This window comes from Convolutriloba macropyga, chromosome 3 (genome assembly GCF_964194025.1).
Source record: "Convolutriloba macropyga chromosome 3, txConMacr16.3, whole genome shotgun sequence".
NCBI lineage: Eukaryota > Metazoa > Xenacoelomorpha > Acoela > Convolutidae > Convolutriloba > Convolutriloba macropyga.
The window spans coordinates 29,916,933-29,941,479 of NC_134470.1; the positions used below are offsets into that span (position 1 = coordinate 29,916,933).

General features: G+C 34.3%; 1 protein-coding gene across 1 annotated transcript in view; it reads right to left on the reverse strand.

The window, feature by feature from the left end:
* Positions 1-1,348: 1,348 nt before the first annotated feature.
* Positions 1,349-24,547, reverse strand: part of LOC142336602 (putative short-chain type dehydrogenase/reductase y4vI) — a 29,602-nt gene continuing 6,403 nt past the window's right edge. The window contains exons 2-7 of the mRNA XM_075385511.1: positions 23,890-24,179; positions 23,298-23,582; positions 13,485-13,599; positions 6,262-6,495; positions 5,545-5,834; positions 1,349-1,742 (exon numbers count right to left, since the gene is read on the reverse strand). Coding sequence (XP_075241626.1) covers positions 1,452-1,742; positions 5,545-5,834; positions 6,262-6,495; positions 13,485-13,599; positions 23,298-23,582; positions 23,890-24,179 — 1,505 coding nt within the window. The 3' untranslated portion in view covers positions 1,349-1,451. The remainder of the gene's footprint in view (positions 1,743-5,544; positions 5,835-6,261; positions 6,496-13,484; positions 13,600-23,297; positions 23,583-23,889; positions 24,180-24,547) is intronic.

Below are 24,547 nucleotides of genomic sequence, written 5' to 3' on the forward strand. Positions count from 1 at the left end.
TTCTATTTTTTGAATTTGTTGATTCGTTTTGACTTGAGGATTTTTTTCTTGATAAAATTTGTTGCGTGGTCTCTAACACCGGTCAAGGAATTCAATAAGTTGAATTTTAATTCAAATTCTGAACTTAACGTATCCAAAAACTAGCTCGTATTAATAGTACTTATCAAAGCCAAAAAATTCAGCGAAATTTTTAGATATGCTGAGGATTTTTTTAGTTCTGTGTGGCCATCATTTATCGACACATATTCAAGACAAAATAAATGGTGTCAGTTCCGCGTTCCGTTTGTGCCCCCCGCCCCTCCCTCCAGTTGGTCCATATTATATGTATACCCGAGCAAATGTGCCATATTTGTACATAACACTTCTTTATCTGCGGGCATGCATTTGGTATTGGATAAAGTTGTGGGGGCAAAATTGCATTCAACGTATCCAAAAACTAGCTCGTATTAATAGTACTTATCAAAGCCAAAAAATTCAGCGAAATTTTTAGATATGCTTAGGGTTTTTTTAGTTCTGTGTGGCCATCATTTATCGACACATATTCAAGACAAAATAAATGGTGTCAGTTCCGCGTTCCGTTTGTGCCCCCCGCCCCTCCCTCCAGTTGGTCCATATTATATGTATACCCGAGCAAATGTGCCATATTTGTACATAACACTTCTTTATCTGCGGGCATGCATTTGGTATTGGATAAAGTTGTGGGGGCAAAATTGCATTCAACATATCCCAAGTCATTCACCAATGCATATATCTTCCAATATTTCTACCTATACTTTATATCCGACAAGATCTTACCAAATAGAACACATCTGATAAGATTTTGTATGTCAGAGGTCATAGAGTTTTTCATTTCAACTTTAGCCCGCAAAATTTATTAATCATATTTTCTCAAATGAGACAATTGCGATTTATATATATATATATATATATATATATATATATATATATATGCAATGTCGAATGACTAAATGGAATTGAAAGATGAAGACAGTTGGTGTGTAAAACAGGAGACCAAGGTTTCAAGCCTCGAAAAATGAGACCGTTTTTTCATGGAGTTGTCGTGAATGCGATGAAGAAAATAAAACACCGCTAATCTCACCTCATTTCACCGCATTTCTAACAATATTTTAAAACTTTTAGATGATTTGTTTGACACCTGAGTCAATTATTTGCACTCAATTGGTTGTTCTTTTCGATTGGATTGATTTTTTTCTTTAATTTTTCTGTACTTTTTCATTGCTCATTCTTCTTTTTCCCGTGCCAAATATTGAAGGCTTGATCATTTTTTTTCTCTGGAGTCCCACTCAAATAATTTGGATTCTTTTATCGGTTCCTATGGCTGTTGAAATTGAAAGCGATCCACTATTGGAAAAAATTGTTGATAAATAATAGCATTCGCTTATTTGTTACAACATCATCAAGACTCCACGAATTGCGGACGAATTCTGTTTTTAAATTAAGTGGCATATATTCTTTCCACCATCCACCGATAGAATGGATCCAGTTATGAAGGAGGCCTCTTTGCTCGCTAGAAACACAATTGCATTGGCCACTTCCTCTGGTTCTCCGTTTCGGCCTATGATGTCTTTGTGCATGGCCATAGACCGGTCCAGTAGCTCTTTAGGGAATCCTGTGGCCTCATGCATCGGGGTTTCGATCACACCCGGGTTCACGCTGTTAACCCTGATCCCATTTTTGCATTCTTCAGCTGCTAGAGATTTTGTGAACATGTCCAGAGCGGCCTTTCAGCCCAAATCAGGAGTTTGATAAGCATGAGTAGTTAGATTCTTTGGATCTATTCTGTTTTCCCCCCAGTGTTTTTTATGCCCCCAGTAACAACTTACTGTTGTTATATAGCACGTTACTATGTAAAAAAATGGCACGTGCGCTGGGGGGGGGGGGGGCGTAAAAGATATAGGCCCACTAAGCTGGGGGGGGGAGGCAAAACAGAATAGATCCGATTCACCTGTCGCTAATATGAAAATAAGCAAGAATTCCAGGTGGGAACGCGCTTATAAACCGCTCACAGCTGGAATTCGAACGGTTTAACACCTTATGTCTAAAAAATCTGGTTACTCTTAAATGCTTGTACAGCAAGCTTGGTGTCGTTTTAAGTCAGGCAATATAATAAGCAGAGTATGCTATATTATGTAGTTGTTTTTTTATCCTTTTATCCACTCTCATAGGAATTTTTCGATTTTTGATAGACATAGACCTTGGCCTGTAGAAGTCACTAACTATATGAAACTATACCACTATGAGTTTGATTTATATATAATTCAACAACTTCTCTGCTCTTCTTTTCATTAGCACCCAAGTTATATACATAACATAGCGCTGCAAGATAACACATCATCATCTCTGCAAATCTGGAATCTCATATAAGCAAATGGCCATGAGCGCGATATAACTCCAAGAAAGTATTGTAAAAAAAATCAATCAATACATGGAATTTAATTGCTAGATCCCAAAAAAAAATTGAAAAGAACAAGACCGCAGTTCCTGACTCTAATGAAAAAGCAAAATACGACAAGGATATCATCAATATCTACAGAAAAAAAAACTGACAAAAAATGATAAAAACTTAAATTACGACAAATTGAAGAATGTCTAGGACTACTGAAAACGGCCAAATATAAACATTAATGGTCAAAACCAAGTAACTTTAAAATGAATTAAATGAAAAGTTGTGATTTACATGTAGCAAAAAATTATACACTGCAAATTCCGAATTTAGAAAAAAAAACTTTAGAAAAGTTATGAAAAACAAAAATTTTATGAAAACAATATAGGTAATGTAGCAAAACCTCAACCAAGTATTTGAAAATAGCAAAAAAGTTAAAATGACAAAATCAAATAGAGATCAGTTTGTGGAGAAATACAGTCTACATAACCATTTCTTCATATCCAAATGACCCGACTGTTACCAAGATCAAGAACAGGTAGAAGAACAACAACAATAAAGCAGGCTCTTTAAGCACTTGAGATATTAGAGAGAACAAGATATAAAACTACTAATAACCTCACTCAGATTTTTGCCGCCAGATAAGAATCTGGATTCGCCCAATACTTTTTCCCGATCTAGTTCTATATTCTGCTCTGACAATGATTTCTCCAGAACATCAGCTGTCATTGCATCTGTTGATTTGTAGATCAATTTGGTTGAGTTGCCATTAACATGTTCTCGGATGAAATGACAGTTCGTGTCGATGAGCATGGACCGCTTGTGAAGAACAGGATATGTTGCAAATTTTAGACATCTCTGGTTTTCCTCTCCTATGGTTGTGAGTTCATACTGTTTGTACCCCCACTTCTTTAAGAAGACCACGCAAGAAGATGGTTTTCTGAACCTCGGCAGCAAAAACCTGGCATTTTGCCTCGCAAGGTGAGAGTGACACTCTCGGTTTCTTCTTCACTTGCCAACTGACAGATCCCCCACTGTCTCCCAGCTTGAAATATTATCCTGTGGTCGATTGTCCACAATTGAAGTCTCCACTCCAGCCTGCATCTGTTTCGCCAACTAGAGTGCTGTTACTGTTTGATGGGGAGAAGAGATTTAGTATCCTATAGATATCTCAACAAGCGTTTGCCAGCATTGAGACGCTCAACAGTTGGGTCATTCATGAAGCGTGATAACACATTTGGGATCTACGTTATATCCTATCTATTTTAGTTAGCTAGGTAGTGTAATAAATCTAATAGGCTTGTAAACTCGTGTGAGTCTAGTCGAACTTAATATTCTCGAGATATTTCAAGTTTCTCAATCTCTTCTGCTGGCCTTTTTCTTGGTTTGCGGTCCCGCTTTTGGTGCTGTTAAAAATGTTGCGAGCGAAAGGTTATTCTTTCTTGGTTTTTTAGAACACGCATTTCAATAAAACTATTAGGATCTATTTTGTCATCATTTTTAAACTTTGACTCTAACGAACTTTTCATTTTATTGATTTTTGCTTGACTATTTCCTGTGATAACTAATTCATCAACCCACGTTAAAATTTTTTTCGTTGTCTTTGGTTTTCACAAAAAGAGAGTAATCGTGTTTAATTCTCTCAAAACTATGCTGATTTAGGAAAATTGAAAGCTGTTGATACCAATTTTGGCTGCTCGCTTCAGTCCATATATGGATTTTATAAGCCCACAAACTATTTTTTCGCCATTACTGTCTTTTTTTTCAAATTATTTTGGTTGCTCTAGATAGACTTCTTCCTTGATTTTAGGAAAAGAAGTTTTCGATAGCTGATAAAGCTGGGAGATTTTTAAAGGATTCGGGTTTGATTGTAGGAGCAAAAGTTTTTGAATATTTAGTCCCCTTGATTTGTTTGAAACTTTTTCCAACATAATAAGCTTTAAACATTTTCGATTTTGTGTTTGAATTATGTTTAATTTTGTACACCCATTCGCCAGGAAAAAATCTTTCGTCCTTTTTCTTTTCGAGCTAAATGCCAAGTTTTTATCTCAATTAAACTTACTTTCTCTGTTTTCATTGTTCTTTCTGTTCCAAATTTATAGCATTTTTAAAAGTTTCGGTCTCCATAGAATTTTCTTTATTGTGATTGTGACAACTTGGGAGTAGTTTTTGCCTAATCGTTTCTGAGGAGCTCTAGATCTATCACTTCGCTTAAGTTCCTTATATTGTGCTGCTTCCTTTAAGCAAATATTTAGAAATCATAAACGACAACTATTTATTAGCAAAATTCAATCGAACAAGAATTGAATCGTTCAGACCTATATGTTATCTGCACAATTGGACTAATTCCCGAAAGAAGAACCAACCGAGATGAAACCCAATGGACCTTATTCCTAATTCCCGACAACAGTCCCAAATCATCGGTGGGTAAGTAAATTCAATATTTAAAGGTAGTCATGGGGAAAAATTATGGCATTTCAGTGGGACCAAGAATCCTGATCTACCCTAGTTATTGACTATTTGCTCAACACAACAAGACAGCTTAGAATTGACGAGCTCTATCAAACACCCAATGAGGAGAAGAGAGAGAATGAGTTCAATCTCCACATTTAATTGACGTAATTTAAATTAATTTGGCCATTTTATATAGAGAACCATTTCTCCTTTCCCAAGCCGGTCGTTCGGGTGGTGTTAATTCAATAAGGTACTGAGTTTTTGTCGGTTTTAGCCACGGTGCTAAGTGACCTCAAATTTATCTTAATAATTGAGTATTTGTGGTGTATTTGCAAGAATGTTAGCAAGAATGTATGCATCACCCCAGTCGAAAAATAATCGATAAGTTATAAATGTTTATAATTTATCCATTATTTTTGACTGGGGAATGGCCGTGGCTTATTTGCATGAATTGTTACTCTCTTCACAATTCAGAAAAAAAAGATGAATGACAATTAATGGGAAAATGCATTTAGAGTTGAGGTATATCGAATACTTTTCACTCTATCCTAGAACGGTAACCGCATAATGTATAGCTTTTCATTTTATATACATGGTTGTCCGGCTGCAGTGAAATGCTTCGCGTAATCCATAATTTATTAACCTAATTGCACTTTTACACCTCTCAAACAATTAAAACTCCTGACTTTCGACATGTTATAATAAGGAATCCTGGCATATGACTTCAAACTTGCAACCGAAGAGTTGTTCACAATGCTTCCTTTGACCTTTCCCAAGTGAGGCAAACACAACTTTGTCAACATGAGAGCTGCTCTCAAGTTTACACTCATGATTCGGTCGAATTCGTCCATTGACGTGTCTCGCACAGTGCCGTAGGTAGCGAACCCGGCATTATTCACCAGAATGTCGATTCGTCCGAACTTTTTTAGGGTTTCAGAGACAATTTCCTCGCATGTGCTTTCGAGTGCAATATCGCCTTTGAAAACAAAAACAGGAGATAATGCCGGGGTATACTTTTAAAGTCGTGGTTAATGGCGTCAGTTGTCTTAAAGTAATTTTTGTATTAATGTTTTATAATGAGCGGCAAAGAAACTCATTTTAACCCCCCCCCCCATCACAGCGTAGAAGACGACTACAATACATTTGTGCCAATTCTAACGGCTAGCCCTATCTTTTTCTCTGGCTTTATAAATCCATCATTAGCATGAGGGAAATGAGAACATCTTTTTGGCGCTAGAGGAAAAGTACACGATTATAGACCCTTAAAATTATTGTATAATGGAAACCTTGATAAAATAAAGCTTGGAAATCTGACTTTAAGATATATATTGCCATCTCTAGTGAGGCGACTGAAGAAAAAAATCGTTTTCCTGATCAGCAGATATTTAAAAGGACACACCTACCAATGACTACAACACACTCTGCCTTCGGGTTGACAGAGTTTAGTTTTTGCTGTGTGTCTAGAATGCCCTCTTGGTTTCTGCCAGTGAGACAGAATCTGTTCACTCCTTTCTGTCCAAACTTGACCACTGTTGCTGCCCCTATCCCACTACTGCTCCCTGTCACTATCACCACTGTCTCAGGGTCAAATAAGTATGGAGGTTCCATTAATATGTGAATGCCTAACTGTTTGGTTTAGTTGCTGTTTATAGAACAACAGTTGAAACTTCTCGGTTATTGCCAGTTCTAAACAATTAGTTAAGTCAATTTCGTTCAACATTGTTTGTTTAATCTAGGTCACGTTTGAATGTCAGAACAAATTCCGAATTTCAGACAATATACTATGGTTCCTGAAAATAGACAGCAAAATTTCAATTACAAAATCAACGCAAATACTGTTATATATTCAAAAACTAAAGTCAACGCTCCTTTATTTTATTTAAAAATCTCATCTTGGTCTATTAACCAAAACATTCAAAAAAGTTGAATATCTTATCCATTATATAACAGAAGTGAAAATCAAAAACAATTTGAGGAAATTAATTCTCATCACAAATGGTCTCTCTTTAATTTGCTACTGAGGCTGTTTTAATAAAAAAGTATTTCAAATGACACTGAAATTTTGTATCAAATGGACGAAATTAATTTATACGAGCAAAATCTCAATGTGCACTATAGGGTACCAAAAAACTATGCACAGCACCAACTGTTTTCTATAAGCGTTATTTTTGCTCCAAGTCGTAAAAAAAATAGTGAAATTTAGAAATTCTGAACAATATTTCATTCTAATCTTCTCCGTTTACACGGGAAAAGCGTTAAGTGGCTGTGTTCTTTTACTGTTCGCCACACTTGCTATTCGAAATGTCCACTTTCATGAAAAAAAACAGAAGCAATTGTTCTGAAAATCATCATCCAGTACACAGCATGGGTACAAACTATACCAAAAAATAAGTGCTCAAAATGTCTCCAATGAAAGAATTGCGCGAGCGCTTCGAAAAAAAATCAACCAGATTTCTTGACAAATACGCAACAAACTCCAGTTTAGACAAGCAATGAATTATGCTTTGAGAGAACGATACAGTCCGATGGGCTGAAACTTTTTTTTGATGTTCAACCAAGATAAAGACTAGTTCAATTGGAAATTTTGAATAATTAGGAATAATAATGGCTTTTTCTGGGCCTCATTTTTCTACAAGATGATGCTCCTGTATACAAATCAAAAGTTGTTATTCATTTCGTCATGAAAAAGCAACACGAGTTACTAGATTAGACAGCAAATAGTCCCGAAAATTTATGAGCAACTTTCAAGCAACAATTAAGAAAAAGACATTTCTTTGGAAACATTTGTTGGAAAAGTGTCGGAAATGTATCACAATTTTCGTTGAAAACTTGCGTTAAACTGTACAAACCGTCTAGTAGATATTTATACCCTAAAGGCGCATTGGTCCGCATCTAGAGAACTGATTTGAACTCTGAACTGATTTAAACTGATCTTAACTTTTTTTAGCTGTATAGATGTTCGTAGCTTTTTGGTACAATAATGTATCTTTGTCCTTAAAAGGGATTAAAATAAATTAAAACTTTCTTTAGTACTCTACTGGACATCACTTGACAAGAATCCTTATTAACTTTTGAAACTAATGAAGTGGGTTGCGCTCCTGTAAGGCTTCGTTTTTACAATAGAGCTAGCGAAATAGGGAATCCTTTTTTATTGATTAACTATCTTCTCTTGTTTGATTCTTTTCTCTCCCACACCCTTTCTATACAACAATTCCTCCCCCCCCCCTCGAAAAAAAATATCGTTCCTAGAGATATCTTATTTCAAAGGCAGTGATTTACCGGTATTAAAGGATGAAAAGGAAAACTTCTACTTTCGATCGTCTGAAAAAATGAGCTCACTAAAACCATTTCAAGAAACATAAGCAATAAGAATAGTAAAAAGACACACTATGTAGCATGTGCTTAACTTAAAATTCAATTTAATTACCGTATATGCGTTAAGTACAAAAAATATCATTATATAGTAACGGACGTTCGAGTACTATGTTTATTTCGGAAAATGAACATTATGCTATAACATTTATAAAAAGTGAGGGGAAATAGACATGGTCAGAAAGGAAAGGAAGGTGGCGATTGTTCTGTTTCAGCCAAGAAAAGATTCACTTCCCCTGACCCATCTACTTGGTGTCGGCTCTTAGAGGAGCTCTGGGCCCACAACTTGTCGGCTAATGGGAACGCAGAGACAACTCTTGTACTCTTGTAATCGAATAGTTAAATTCGAAATTATATTTGACAACTGTGGCAATTAACACAAAATTTAGTCCTCAATTTTTACCCCAAATTACCGCACTTTTACATTCATGGTGATCACCTGTATTTTATAACTTTCATAACTTCTAATGACATCCGATCTTTACTAGCTATTTATTATCAGAATTTACTTCTTTAAAAGATCAGGGGTCAACAGCTCACATAAGCAATATAAAAAGTTGGGGACAAATCTGGTATAAACAGCGCGTGTTAGCTTCTTGTTGCATTCGTTCATTTCATAAATAGCCAAGAATTAAATCAGCACGTGGATTGAGGTGCGTATATTTTTTCATATTTTAAACAGGTAACACTATATTTTCAATACTCTTCCTATCATGATAAGTGTTTCTTACGAGAAAGACATCACGAAAAAGTGATACGTTCGTCCTCCCCAAAGCTTTTGTAAGAGTGTCTGCCGGCAAACGATCGGTAGGTAAGTTATTTAGCTCTAAAAGTCAACTTTCGACTAAACTTCGAACGAATTGCACTTTTAATGCAAAGTGAATTGTCTTTCCGTGAATGATCGATTTTTTACTAAGAGCAATGCAAGCTTGATTGTCTACAAACACGTTTATTGGCAGCTGGTATTTTAAACCTAATTTTTTTAAAAGGTCTGCTAAGTGTACGTCTTCTTTGCTTGCCTCGACTACAGCGTTATGCTCAGCTTTAGCTGTTGAAGTATATACACACTTCTATAGCTTAATGGCCCAACTGATTCCACCTGATCTTTTGTTAAGTTTAAAACAATAACCACTTGTACTTTTTCTATTGTCTATATTGCCTGCCAATCTGAGTCTGAAGATCAAGTCAACTCAACTTTCTCACTTTTTCTAAAAATCATCTTCTCTGATTTCGTCCCATTTAGGTAACGTAAACAACCTTTTGCCGCATTCCCATGTCGCCTTCCAGAATTTTCAATAAAAGAACTCAATAAATTAGCAGCGTGCGCAATATCTGGTGTTCTTGTTAACGTACCCCAATAATCACATGATTGCATTTTTCTATGCTCATTGCTGCCTTTTTCTGTTGAATCTTGTTTTGATAGTTTCAAGCTAACATCTAAAGGTGTTCCCATCGTCTTTGATTCGCTCATGTTAAACTTCTCAAAATTAGATTCACGAGAAGATAATTTTCTACATAAGTTGCTTGGCTCAGCATTATTTTGTTTTATGTTCGCTCAGTTTTTAAATTTAAGAATCGCTAAGAACCCGTAACTGCAAATTTGGAAATTCTCCTTAACTGTATTTATAAAGTGTTCACAAAACTCTTCCTGCAATCCTAATATCAACATATCATCCACCCAAAGACACACTAATCCCTCTATACCTTTTCTATTTTCTTTATGAAAAGACACTCATCTTGAATGGCCGCTGGGAAACCTAATTGGCTGAGAAAACTTTTGATTGTTAAGTACCAATCTCTACCGGACTGTCTTAATCCATATAAACTTTTCCTCAACTTACAAATTAATGTATTTCCTCGCTTGTCAAATTTGTCGAACCCTTCGGGCTGTTGAACGAAGATTTCTTCTTCGATGTCAGCATTTAGGCATGCTGTTTTGATATCCATTTGTTTCAACACGGTTTTTTATTGCACTGCGTAGCTTATCAGTACTCGAATTGTTGAGAAGCGTGTTGTTGGTGGGTATGTTTTGTTGTAACCTCGACAGGGAACATGGCTACAACCTTTAGCTACGAATCTTGCCTTATACCATGTTATTTCCCCGCTAGGAGCAAACTTAAGAGCAAAGTGCAAGCGGCTCTCAATGGTTTTATTTTCTTTGTTCTCTACCAAGTCCCAAAGTTTATTTTCCATTAGTGAGTTGTATTCCAATTTCATTGCTTCGTATCAGTGTTTATCCCTAATTGCTTCATCAAAAGATTTAGGTAGTAATTCTTTGTTCACTATTTCACCAAAAAAGGCTACCGGGTTTTAATTTCTTCCACCATCTGACTGATGCTTGTTGACTACCTCCTCCCTCATTTCCTTAACTTCAATAAACTTTTCGTTTTCGTTGAAAGATACTTTCCGAGATTTTCTAACCACTTTAGGGATCCCTTTGCCATTTGGAATACCTAACAGATAACTCGTACTATTGTCTGAAGACCTCAAAAGTAATATTTTTTCATGATTTCTATCAATCTTACCACGAAAACTTTTTTCAACATGAACGAAAGCTGAAAAACCAAAAACTTTGATAGATTTCAAGTTAGACTTCTTCTTGTACATTGCCTCAAAAGGTGTCTTCTGAATACCTGAAAGGAAACAAAAGTTTTTAATCTCACTTGCAAAATTAAGTGCCTAGGGCCAATACTCTACTTCTAAACCTGACTGCTCTAAAGGAAATCTAGCCATTGGATTGATTGTCCCCCAATTCCTTTCAACTTTTCCGTTTTCTTGTGGTGTAAACGGTGCCGAGAACTCAATACTAACATCTTTTTGTCTACATAATTGTTTTATGTCATTTGAGACATACTCCCCTGCACCGTTGCAAACGACGGATCCTGGTCGTCCTATGTCTGCACGTGTTCAAGTTTTTCAATGGCCTCGTCTCTTGACCTCAAAAATTAAGGTTTCTGATATCCGCTAAAAATATACACGAACCCAACTGCATACCTGTGACTATCGACAGCTTCCTCTTGGATTGGCCCAAAAATGTCAGTATGGACAATTTCTAAGGCTTCGCTTGCTCTTGTTCCTGAGTCTTTTGGTACTGGAAATTTCCTTGATTTATTTAGCTGGCAAGTTTCACAGTGTGTTGAATTGTGCTCACTTAGTTTAAGTCCTACCGCCTGATCTTTTAGATTGTAAATGTCCTCAACATTAATATGGCCCAACCGCTTATGCCACAATCTAAGGGGATCTCTATTTGCTAAGTTGCACTGCTCTGAACTTTCTTCATAGTCAATGTTGTTCCAGATAAACAAACTGTCTCTTTCCTCAAAAGGGAAAACTGTTCCGTTCTCTCGTATTTCTAAAGTCCTACCAAAAAAGAACTCATTGCCTGTTGCCCTAAGTTATGAAACCGATAACAGATTCCTTGTGTTGTTGGGAACAAGCAACATATTATTTAATCTTATTTTTCGTTCTGAAACATTGGAATCCAAATCTTTGATTTCAACTGTTCCTTTCCACTAATTGAAGTTTTACTGTTGTTTGCATTAGTGATGTAACCAGAACACTCCTTGTCTATAAATATGAATAAACTTAACTTTTGTCTTTAATTATATGACTGGTTACACCTAAATTAAAAACTAGCTCATTTGCAAGGTTGTTATCCAATATTTGAAAGAAGGAAAAAACTCTTCTTCTAAATTCTGCCCCTCAACTAGATTTTGCGAACCTGAGTGGTTTTTCTGCTTTGACTTACAAACTTTTTCTCAGGTTTTTGTTGCCTTTTGCAAAATTTGGCTTTGCTCACCACACTTAAAAAATTTTTTTGGGGAAGCTTTCATTTGTTCATGAGTTTTTCTCTTACAATCTTTTGCGATGTGTCCCATTTTCAGGCAGTTGAAACATTTCCGTTCCTTATTAAAGAATACGTTTAAAGAAACTCTCTGTTTTTGTTTTTACATTTTCATTATCGAGGTTTATCAGGTTTTGTTTAATGTCCTCTAGAGTTTTCTCATTTTTGCTGTACTTCACGAGTGTTGCGAAATTTTCGTATTCCTTTGGAAGCCTTTTTTGGAATTATTGAGAAAAATATTTTTTCACTGATTCCTTCATTCACTAATGTTAAGTTGTATTGCATATCATCTGCTCTGGTGAGATAATCTACAATACTTTCACTTGAAGTCTTCTTAAAGCTCGTTAATTGTGCTATCAATTTATGTAGCTGAGGTCTCTCGAATCTTTTGAAGCGCTTACACAGTATATCCCATGCTCTAGTGCCATCACTATGTTGTACCAAAAAGTCTTCTTCTTCTCTTCTAATTAATCCAGAACATTTTCTATAGCTTGCCTGCGTTATTCCTCCGAAGAATTATTTCAAACAGCTTGCACGTAATCTAGATAGGTAGCCCCTCCACTAAGAACTTTGCCAAGTTTTATGGAGTGCATACGAGCCTCGAACTGTTCAGCAAAAAACAAGAAATCATCCCCACGTCCGCTGAATACCAATCCTTCTATTTTGGAGCTCCTTGTAATGACTGCCCTATTTCCTTTTTTTGTCCGACTCAAGCTAAATTGTTATTTTTAATTGTTTCCTACTGAACCAAAGACTTATACTGCCCCCAACGACTCTCTACTTTTTTTCTAAGCCAGTACTGCTCTAGGTAAATTTTCTTTCGTAAAAAGGTCAGGCTGTGAAACAATCTTGTTCGTACTTAGATCAAAACTCCTTTCTTTTCTACAGAGTTTTTGAATCTGTTGCCTGTTGGTATCTTTGTTAGAGAACGATGAAGCGGCGAGTCGTTATGTTTGTGTATGAAAAAAATGCTTTATAGCACCAAGTTATCACTTGATGTAATATGGTAGCACTTGTTAGAAAGAAACACTGATCAAAAAGAGTTTGGTCGACTAAATTAATCTAGAAGTTCGCGTTCTGTTCGAGTTCTGTAGTATCCTTGACAAAACCGAAAGCACGACATTGGCAATGAGCCAGGATTTTTCTGCCGCAATTAAGCGCGATGAAAATACCAACACCCTCCGAGAATATTGTACTCGAACCCTAATCTTAGTCCTATCTTACCACCAACTTACGTGTCTTTCGACCAAACTTGTATCTTATAGAAGCACAGCACACACAATTGAAAATGAAACAGTTGTTTTAGCTGATCTGTTCTCAGCTATACTAAGCAATCCTGGTTCCCGACAGCTCTGTTATACAATCGAATCCCCGCGCTCCTCACTGATCCCCCACAACAGCTCCACTCACTCTTGACTTCACAAGCAGAATTCACTGCGTAGCTACACATACTTAGAACTCCACGATTGAAGTCCCCGACCAGGTACACAATCTCTCGACTCCACAGATGAAGTCCCCCAAACAGCTACACAAGCTACTCACTTCACAAATTAAACTCCCCCAACCAGTTACAGAAGCTTCCAACTCCACATTTGAGGTCCCCCAACCAGCTAAACAATCTTCTTACTCTTGCTTCTCCTGGTCTCACTTGGCCACTTTTTGACTACAAGGCTTGTCTCTCCTTGTCCTCTCTGTCTTCCTCCCCAGGTGTTTTCGTTGACCCTTTTATGTAGCAAACGGGCGCAGCAACAAAGGTTGCTGTTTATTTACGAGGGGGTTTGGTTACTTAACTTAGAAAAGCTCTGGGCCTATAACCTGTCGGCTAATGGAAACGCTGAGACTAATGGTTGAGAACTGTGGCGACCAGCACAAAGTTCGGTCCCTATTTATTACCCCAAATTACCGCACTTTTACATTCATGGTGCTCACCTCTAATATATAACTTTCATGACTTCTCATGACATCCGATCTTTACTAGCTGTTTACTATGATAGTTTACTTCTTGAAAAGACCAACGTTCAATAGCCCGCACATAACAATATAAAAATTGGGGACAAAACTGGTATAAATGGCATGTGCTAGCTCCTTGTTGCATTCGCTCATTTTATAATTAACCAAGAATTAAATCAGCACGTGGATTGAGGTATGTATATCTTTTCATGCTTTAAAAATTTAATATTATACTTTCAATACTTGGTTCAGAACGACAGCAAAAAATAATATTTTTCAACAACAATGACAAATGGCTTTAAAAAGCAGCAAAAAGTGACAAAAAGCAGGAAATCATTGTGGTTGACTATCATTTTATGTTTTTTTTAATTTGCAAATGATCTTTTCTGTATAAAAAAGAAAGTTACTACTTTTTTTATGGTTTTATGAATCAATTTTTTTTCCAAAAATCTTCTTTCAAAAAATAAACATTATCTGTGGCTATTGTGTTAATAGCAATTACAATATCCGAAAAAAATAGTTTCAGAAAATAAACGAGAAAAATATGCAAACAAACGTTTAGAAAATTAAAATTAAGCACATTTTTGTTTACACAGCCACTTGGACATCGATTAACAAAGTTTTGGATCATTTCGTACATTAAACACCAATGACATAATACAATTGTATACATAATTTCAATTGGGCCGTTGAACTTTGAAATTTGTTTACTTTGGCGCGCTTCTAAGGGTCGTCATTTTAGTTTTCTAACACCAAAAATCCATTTTCAATTTGATAAAACTTATATTTATGAAATCATATAATTGTATTTTTAAAATATTTAGGAAATTGAATTTAAATTAGTCTCTTGATTTATATTACAAACTATCATTACGTTATAGAAATCTTTTTTTTTCATGTAATCTATAAATGTTAAATTTGTTAACTTCCGAGTGCTTGATATCATTTTTTGAATAAAACATGTAAAAAACATGAAAAAAAAATTATTGCTCGTTTTAAAGTTTGAATTGAGGTCGAGCTATCTCTATCTTGAGCATGTGGAAAAAGACTTTGAGGCAAAAGATGACATTATATCTCACAATCAATACCAGAAGGAGAGATAATGATAGTATTGAGTACTGTTTGTAACACGTGTAATGAGAATGGTAATTATTGGGACTTAGAGATCAAAAGGAAAGTTTTTTTTTAAAAAAGGGTTTAGTTTTAAAGCGCAAGGATCCCAATGTAAGCACTTAGGCAATTAGATCAACTCAAGACACTTAGTAGAAAATTACCACAATCTATTTCAATTCAGCAGTTAAAATAATTTTAAGAATAAATTCTCTCGTTTCTTATTCAACTTCCGATTTTCGCTAAAAATAATGCAATTCACCTGCTTCAGCAAAAATGAAAGAGAAGAGCAGAGATCTATTAAAGATCAGATAAAGTAAATCGTTAATGGATATCAAATAAATATTCTGTAACCATTTTTTCCTAGATTTACTTCATTAATTAGTGATTGCATCCGTTATTCCATCATCCTTCTTTTTTCTAAACGTTTATTGACTGTTTTGATTTAAAAAAAACAGGCGCACCCTTGGTCATTGAAATTTGACAGCGAAAAAATGGGGAAAATAGACAATTTTTGGAGGTTTTTACCTCAAAAACAATAAAGTCTAAAGGACTTTGAATTCATTTTTCAGTTTACGAGAAAGAATGGAAAAAAATTAAACTCTCATTAATAAATTGTAAAATTTTGTGAAAACATGTCTCTTTAGGAGTATCTTTAAAAAGCAGAAATAAAATATTAATGCATCATTGAGGATGTTTGCTATATTTTTTTTGAAAAAAAATATTCTCCCTCTGGAATGCATAGGCAATTTATAAACAATATTTTATTTCAAAAAATTAGAAAATTTTCGCATATCGAATTGACAACCAATAGATTCCAATTTCAGAGAAGTTAAAAGCAATTGAAAAGAGTGCAGCTCTAGTCTAGATTTAGTGTAATATTGAAATTAAAATCCAATCGGAAGGAAATGTTGTTGAAAAACCCAATCAAGGAACAAAGAAATTAATTTATTGTTTGTTTTCTTTTACAATCAACAAAATGACCTTGATTTAATAGACCGAACCTGACAACCTCTTCTAGACAAATTTTGCTACCGAAAGTTAGCTTTGCCGATAACTGGTGGAACGAGTTCTTGGTCAACTGAGCAGAATTAATATATGTTTCTATGCGAGCATAAAATTGCATTTTGATGGTTTATGATTGCGTTTTAAGTCATGATCTTATCAACCTTACAAGATCAATATCAAGTAGTTCTTTGACACAAAAAATACACAAGTTGCAACTTTTGTCGCCATAAAATATTTTTAATTTTCCATTCATATACTAAATTTCTGGACAAATCCAAATTTTCTTACCATTATTGCTTGTTATCGCACCATTAACAGTACTATTGAGAAGCTGATTTTGAATCTTACAGAAGCACAGCACACACAACTGAAAATGAAACAGTTGTTTTAGCTGAGCTGTTCTCAGCTATACTAAGCAATCCTGGTTCCCGACAGCTCTGTTATACAATCGAATCCCCGCGCTCCTCACTGATCCCCCACAACAGCTCCACTCACTCTTGACTTCACAAGCAGAATTCACTGCGTAGCTACACATACTTAGAACTCCACGATTAGAGTCCCCGACCAGGTGCACAAGCTCTCGACTCCACAGATGATGTCCCCCAACCAGCTACACAAGCTGCTCACTTCACAATTGAACTCCCCCAACCAGTTACAGAAGCTTCCAACTCCGCATTTGAGGTCCCGCAACCAGCTTAACAATCTTCTTACTCTTGCTTCTTCTGGTCTCACTTGGCCACTTCTTGACTACAAGGCTTGTCTCTCCTTGTCCTCTCTGTCTTCCTCCCCAGGTGATTTCATTGACCTTTTATGTAGCAAACAGGCGCAGCAACAAAGTTTTCTGTTTATTTACGAGGGGGTTTGGTTACTTAACTTAGAAAAGCTCTGGGCCTATAACCTGTCGGCTAATGGAAACGCTGAGACAAATCTTGTAATCGAATAGTTATATTAGAAATAATGGTTGACAACTGTTGCGACTAACACAAAGTTCGAACCCTATTTATTACCCCAAATTACCGCACTTTTACATTCATGGTGCTCAACTCTAATGTATAACTTTCATGACTTCTCATGACATCCGATCTTTACTAGCTGTTTACTATGATAGTTTACTTCTTGAAAAGATCAACGTTCAACAGCCCGCACATAACAATAGAACGACAGCAAAAAAATAATATTTTTCAACAACAATGACAAATGGCTTTAAAAAGCAGCAAAAAGTGACAAAAAGCAGGAAATCATTGTGGTTGCCTATCATTTTATGTTTTTTTTAAATTTGCAAATGATCTTTTCTGTATAAAAATGAAAGTTACTATTTATTTTTTATGGTTTTATGAATCGGTTTTTTTTCCAAAAATCTTCTTTCAAAAAATAAACATTATCTGTGGCTATTGTGTTAATAGCAATTACAATATCCGAAAAAAAAAAATTCAGAAAATAAACGATAAAAATATGCAAACAAACTTTTAGAAAATTAAAATTAAGCACATTTTTGTTTACACAGCCACTTGGACATCGATTAACAAAATTTTGGATCATTTCGTACATTAAACACCAAAGACATAATACAATTGTATACATAATTTCAATTGGGCCGTTGAACTTTGAAATTTGTTTACTTTGGCGCGCTTCTAAGGGTCGTCATTTTAGTTTTCTAACACCAAAATTCCATTTTCAATTTGATAAAACTTATATTTATGAAATCATATAATTGTATTTTTAAAATATTTAGGAAATTGAATTTAAATTAGTCTCTTGATTTATATTAAAAACTATCATTACGTTCTAGAAATCTTTTTTTTTTTCATGTAATCTATAAATGTTAAATTTGTTAACTTCCGAGTGCTTGATATCATTTTTTGAATAAAACATGTAAAAAACATGAAAAAAAAATTATTGCTCGTTTTAAAGTTTGAATTGAAGTCGAGCTATCTCTATCTTGAGCATGTGGAAAAAGACTTTGAGGCAAAAGATGGCACTATATCTCACAATCAATGCCAGAAGGAGAGATAATGATAGTATTGAGTACTGTTTGTAACACGTGTAATGAGAATGGTAATTATTGGGACTTAGAGATCAAAAGGAAAGTTTTTTTTAAAAAAGGGTTTAGTTTTAAAGCGCAAGGATCCCAATGTAAGCACTTAGGCAATTAGATCAACTCAAGACACTTAGTAGAAAATTACCACAATCTATTTCAATTCAGCAGTTAAAATAATTTTAAGAATAAATTCTCTCGTTTCTTATTCAACTTCCGATTTTCGCTAAAAATAATGCAATTCACCTGCTTCAGCAAAAATGAAAGAGAAGAGCAGAGATCTATTAAAGATCAGATAAAGTAAATCGTTAATGGATATCAAATAAATATTCTGTAACCATTTTTTCCTAGATTTACTTCATTAATTAGTGATTGCATCCGTTATTCCATCATCCTTCTTTTTTCTAAACGTTTATTGACTGTTTTGATTTATAAAAAAACAGGCGCACCCTTGGTCACTGAAATTTGACAGCGAAAAAAGGGGGAAAATAGACAATTTTTGGAGGTTTTTACCTCAAAAACAATAAAGTCTAAAGGACTTTGAATTCATTTTTCAGTTTACGAGAAAGAATGGAAAAAAATTAAACTCTCATTAATAAATTGTAAAATTTTGTGAAAACATGTCTCTTTAGGAGTATCTTTAAAAAGCAGAAATAAAATATTAATGCATCATTGAGGATGGTTGCTATATTTTTTTTACAAAAAAAATATTCTCCCTCTGGAATGCATAGGCAATTTATAAACAATATTTTATTTCAAAAAATTAGAAAGTTTTCGCATATCGAATTGACAACCAATAGATTCCAATTTCAGAGAAGTTAAAAGCAATTGAAAAGAGTGCAGCTCTAGTCTAGATTTAGTGTAATATTGAAATTAAAATCCAATCGGAAGGAAATGTTGTTGAAAAACCCAATCAAGGAACAAAGAAATTAATTTATTGTTTGTTTTCTTTTACAATCAACAAAATGACCTTGATTTAATAGACCGAACCTGACAATCTCTTCTAGACAAATTTTGCTACCGAAAGTTAGCTTTGCCGATAACTGGTGGAACGAGTTCTTGGTCAACTGAGCAGAATTAATATATGTTTCTATGCGAGCATAAAATTGCATTTTGATAGTTTATGATTGCGTTTTAAGTCATGATCTTATCAACCTTACAAGATCAATATCAAGTAGTTCTTTGACACAAAGAATACACAAGTTGCAACTTTTGTCGCCACAAAATATTTTTAATTTTCCATTTATATCCTAAATTTCTGGACAAATCCAAATTTTCTTACCATTATTGCTTGTCATCGCACCATTAACAGTACTATTGAGAAGATGATTTCTGGAATAGAAAAATTGGCATTTATCCTCTAAAGACATGAAATTTTTGGCATTAGATATTTTATCATGTTTTTAGATTTTGTTTTTAAAATGTCATAACATTGAGAGGAGTTTATTGAGTGTGAAGGCTTCGTTTTTCTTATTAAAAAATTTTCCCCGTCCTTCATTATTTTTTAAGGCAAAGTGAAGAAATCAAAGAACTAATTAATTGAGCAAGTTACTTTGTAATCTAACAATGATACCAAAGACAATTATTATTTGAACAATTTTTCAATAGCAAACGAACAAAACCAATAAAAACGAGCAAAAACACCTTCTCGAAAATGCAAACATTACAACTGACAGCAGCTCAGCAAAAATTGGTACTATATTGTGAACTTAATACAGCAACACAATTACGATAACAATGAAACACTTCTTAAATAATTTGGTCAATTTAACATGCTTTATAAATTTAGCAAATGATTACGATGATTGACGCAAATTTAAAAGAAACGATATGATATATACAGCCATCTTGCTATTAGAAACATATACATAATGATGAAAAAGAATAGACAATGTGTCATTACCCCTTTGGTAAATTGTGGTCACAAATTTCCCTATGGAAACTAATAAATTTTTTCATTGATTCTGCAATGGAATCTATAAAAACCCAATTAGTTACAGAAATCTACTAATTGAAAATTTCCGGAGTTTCAAAAATTTCCTATAGATGATGAATCAATTTTAAACTAAGCTGCTATTCTCTTTAATTTTTTTTGTTCTTATGTCATATCAGTGCTCCGTATACCACAGAAATTTTTTTCATCCACTTACCGACCATTTTCTGCTAATGAAGGTCCCGAGAAAAGGCCAAAATCCTCACTTATTGTTCAATTGTGTGAAAATGTCCAAGGAGAGCTTCATTTTGATCACCTCATATTGTCTTTATTTCAAAAAGACTACAAGATTCCAATTTTTTTTCTATACGTCAAAAACTTGAAAAATTGAAATTTCGAGATCTGGAATTCAGAAATGCCGAAAGTCTACTGTTTGTATATAATTTTTTTTTATATAAAATATGTAATGATAACGATGGTTGAATGCGAATATGGACTAACACGTTTAGGGTAAGAAGCATCTAATATCAAAAGATCATGAAGGAATAACGGTGTTACAATGAGCCAAATTAATAAAACTGAATTTGGACAAATTAAGTTAGGTTAAACTCCTGTTCTGACCTGAGATTGTTCTGACCCCAAATCCAATATTTATGCTATGTTTGAAATATCTTGAGACTTAAAAGTTCTTTTTTTAGGAACTTGTTATATAATATTATTAGTTAAAAGATTATCTCATTGCGCTGAGGTTTAAGCATTTGGTAGAGAAAATTATAATTAGTTACTAAAGCTATCGGGGACCAAAAAGTTTTTTGAATTTTTTGCTTTGCTAAGTAAGTTTTAGTTCTGGCTCATCCGAGATTCCCACATAAAGACTTGTCTGAAAAACTGAGTTCCGGTTTTTTCTTTGGCGGCAAGAAAATATGGTCTGACAAGAAAAAAACAGTTGTTCTTGTTTGTCATGCGCTGCAATTTAAAGATTTTTTAAAGCTGAGCCATGTATAATTGTTTTTATTGTTTTTTGCACCTTTGTTTATTCTGTATTTTGCATAGTTGTTTCGACCCATCTTGAGGGGGGAGGTATATACTCAAATGGTTTTTTGTTCAGACAATTTTGGCCAATCGATGTATTCATCGTAGAGAGTTGAGACTGGTATCACTAGAAAATTTTCCAGAGTAGAATATGAAATTAAACAGATTTTTTTCCGTTTTTTTCAGGTAGTTATCGAGGTTTAAACTTTTGAGAATATAAAGAGAATTCCGTTGATTTTATTCACATTTTTTGGAATTTTTGACTAAAATTCGTTAAAATTTTTTAAAAAGGTGTTGTTGATTTTTTTAAAGACAAAACAAATTGTCGGCTATTTTTATTTAAATTCTTAGTCAAAAAATTTTGGCTATATCTTTAAAGTTCAGACTTTTTAATAAAAACAGCATGAAATAAGTTTGAAAAAACAGCTTTGATTAAATTTGCAGAAAGTACACAGCCAAACACAATTAACACAATCTTTGTAGATTCAAAAGGGGCAGTTTTGTGGTTTTTTGCTAACTACACTCATTGATTATCAAAAACGCAGCATATATTTTTGATTTTCAACTAACAAATTGTCTATATCAATAAACGTTCGAAAAATTAAGTGTTCCTAATGGACGCACATAATTAGCAGGGCTAGTTTTAGTTCAATATTGGACTGTTACAATCCAAAAATAATTCGGATTGTAAGCAGTCCGTCTTTTTTAAAAAAACTATCTTTTTTATGTTAATTAATTAACTGGCTTAAATAACTTTACTGGCTTCGACACGGGTTTTTCACAAAAAAATTCAAATTCATTTTTGATTTTTGTCATATTTGACGTTCTTTTCGTAGGCGAAAGACATATTCCGGATAATTGCAGGAACCAGGGGTTTCCTTTAGAAGAGCAAACCCAACTATTTAATTATAAGATTTTGTAATTAATGGCTTTCATGTCTTTGGAAATATTTCTTTTTTCAAAAAAACAAGTGTTACTTTATTTTGCTTTTTTTCTCCTTTTTTGACTACTTTTTTGTCTCTTTTTTGTTAATTAATTACATTAATGAGAGGTTACATTATTGGTGTTCGAGGATGGTGAAATTGGACATAATTTGAGGGCCAAAGTGTGGCTTTATGGCTTCAAGAGCGTTTTCTGGCCAGTTTTAATTGATTTTTTGTTTGTTGTCTAGTTGTTCTTTTTTTGACCGCATAAACAAATGAAGACCAACAGATCTTAATCCCTTTCTATAGAAGCATTGATAGTTGTAAAGCTATGGGACATTTTAAGGGTTTTCATTACTTTGAATTTATTTGTTTTTAAAAATTGTATGCGAATTTTTCAACTTTACTGTTTTTGTTTTTATTGTCTAATTGTTACCAATCTTCATGGTGAACTGGTCCCATATCTTTACTGGTGAATTACAAGTTATTTTGTTTAATTTTAGTTCATGTGACGCTATTTTGACTTTGTTATTAAGTTTTGTTTTTTAAAACGCACATAAATTTTTTGATGTAATTAATGTTTGTTGTTGTTGTTAGTTTTTGCTGTTCGTCTTGACTCTGTTTCTTAGTATTGGCGTATCTCATCAATCTAATTCACCATTTTTTACTCCACTGAGTTGTTTGCTGTATTTTTGGGGTTTTTCTACCTGTTTCTCATTTGGTAGACAATTATGTCGAAATTGTGGATGAGCGGGGTCGGAACCTTATGTGCTATCGCACATTACCGAGCCTCCTTGTTCAAATTTAAAATTGTATGCTAAAAACCTTAGCTGGCTTCTGACAAGGTTTTTGCTGGTCTGTGGGGCAGAAAGTGGTGGCTCGCGTTGCAGAACGCATTTTAGCTCAACTGTACGGTGTTTATTTGTGTTGTTTGCGTTGCTTGTTATTAAGAAAAATTATTGTCTGCGTATCTTTTAATGCTCTGATCCCTCAACCTCTCTATGAGCGTTCAAAATTGTCTGCGTTGTAATTGAACTCAGACCCCAATTGGGGGAATTTCTGCTCGTGAAGAATTGACAAACATATCTGTTCCATATTTGTTTGAAACTATTATGAAGAATTATGAATTTTTGTTAACAAAAGATCTCTTTTGGCTACTTGTTCTTTGAAGCAATTTTAAATTTTACAAGACATAGAAATTCGAAGTAAATTGTAGCGGGGAGAACTTATATACGCTGATAACAGTTTTTCCCTCCATCAACAGACAATAATGATCCAGTTATGAAAGAAGCTTCTTTGCTGGCGAGAAAAACGATAGCATTTGCCACTTCTTCCGGGGTTCCATTGCGTCCAATGACCTTCTTGTGTATTTCCATGGACCTGTCCAGTTGGTCTTTGGGGAATCCGGACATCTCGTGTATGGGGGTGTCAATGATGCCTGGGTTGACACTGTTCACTCTAATGCCACTTTTGCCCTCTTCTGCAGCTAATGTCTTTGTCAACATGTCGAGTGCTACCTTCAAAATTTAGTTGATTTCTTTATATTTAGAACTAATGAATTGCACTTGAAAATTAGCGCTTAATTGTAACGAACAAAAATGAATAGAAGTGAACAAAAATAAATATTACTTAAGAACTTTTAGAGTTTGCCTTAAGCTTAATATTGAACTATCAAAAGTTCCAACTGCATTTTTGCGACTTATATTATTTCGTGGATACTTCAATCCAGAAAATTATTACGTTGTTTGCTTCTTATCTTTGTCTATATTATTCTAAAAAAAGTTTGAAATATAAATAAACTAGACAATCGGTAAACGCTCTTACTTTAGACATGTTGTAATAAGCAGTGTTCGAATACGACTTCAAACTGACGACAGAAGAATTATTCACAATATTGCCCCGTGTCTTCTCCAAGTGTGGCAGACATAGTTTTGTCATGACAACTGCTGACTTCAAATTCACGTCCATAATTCTTTCGAAGTGCTCTATTGGTGCGTTTCGGACACTTTCGAAGCTGTAGAATCCGGCATTGTTTACCAGAATGTCAATTCGTCCGAATTTTTCTAGTGTGTGAGATACGACACTTTCACATGTACACTGAAGTGTAATATCACCTGAAAAGTTCAAATCTTTCCCAGCTGTTTTCTAGGCAGAATTAAATAAGAAATCATTATATATCTATAAAATCATTTTACTTCTCCGTTATATAATAATTTTCATTTTATTTCTCATAGATTTTTTAAAAAAAAGTAACACTTTGTTTATTCAAAAAACAATGCCAAGAGGTAACATCATCAATGGTAGTGTAGGGTAATATAAAAATAATAGCTTTACAGAAAAAATTACAGGTGGGTCAACAACAGAAAGTATTAATTAAACTTGTAATGCACTAGAGAAGAAAACGCACATCGCGCCAACAAACAATTCCTTTTGCCACTTGGTAAGTTTCGCAAAAATGTTTTAAAAATTTTTCTTGATATGT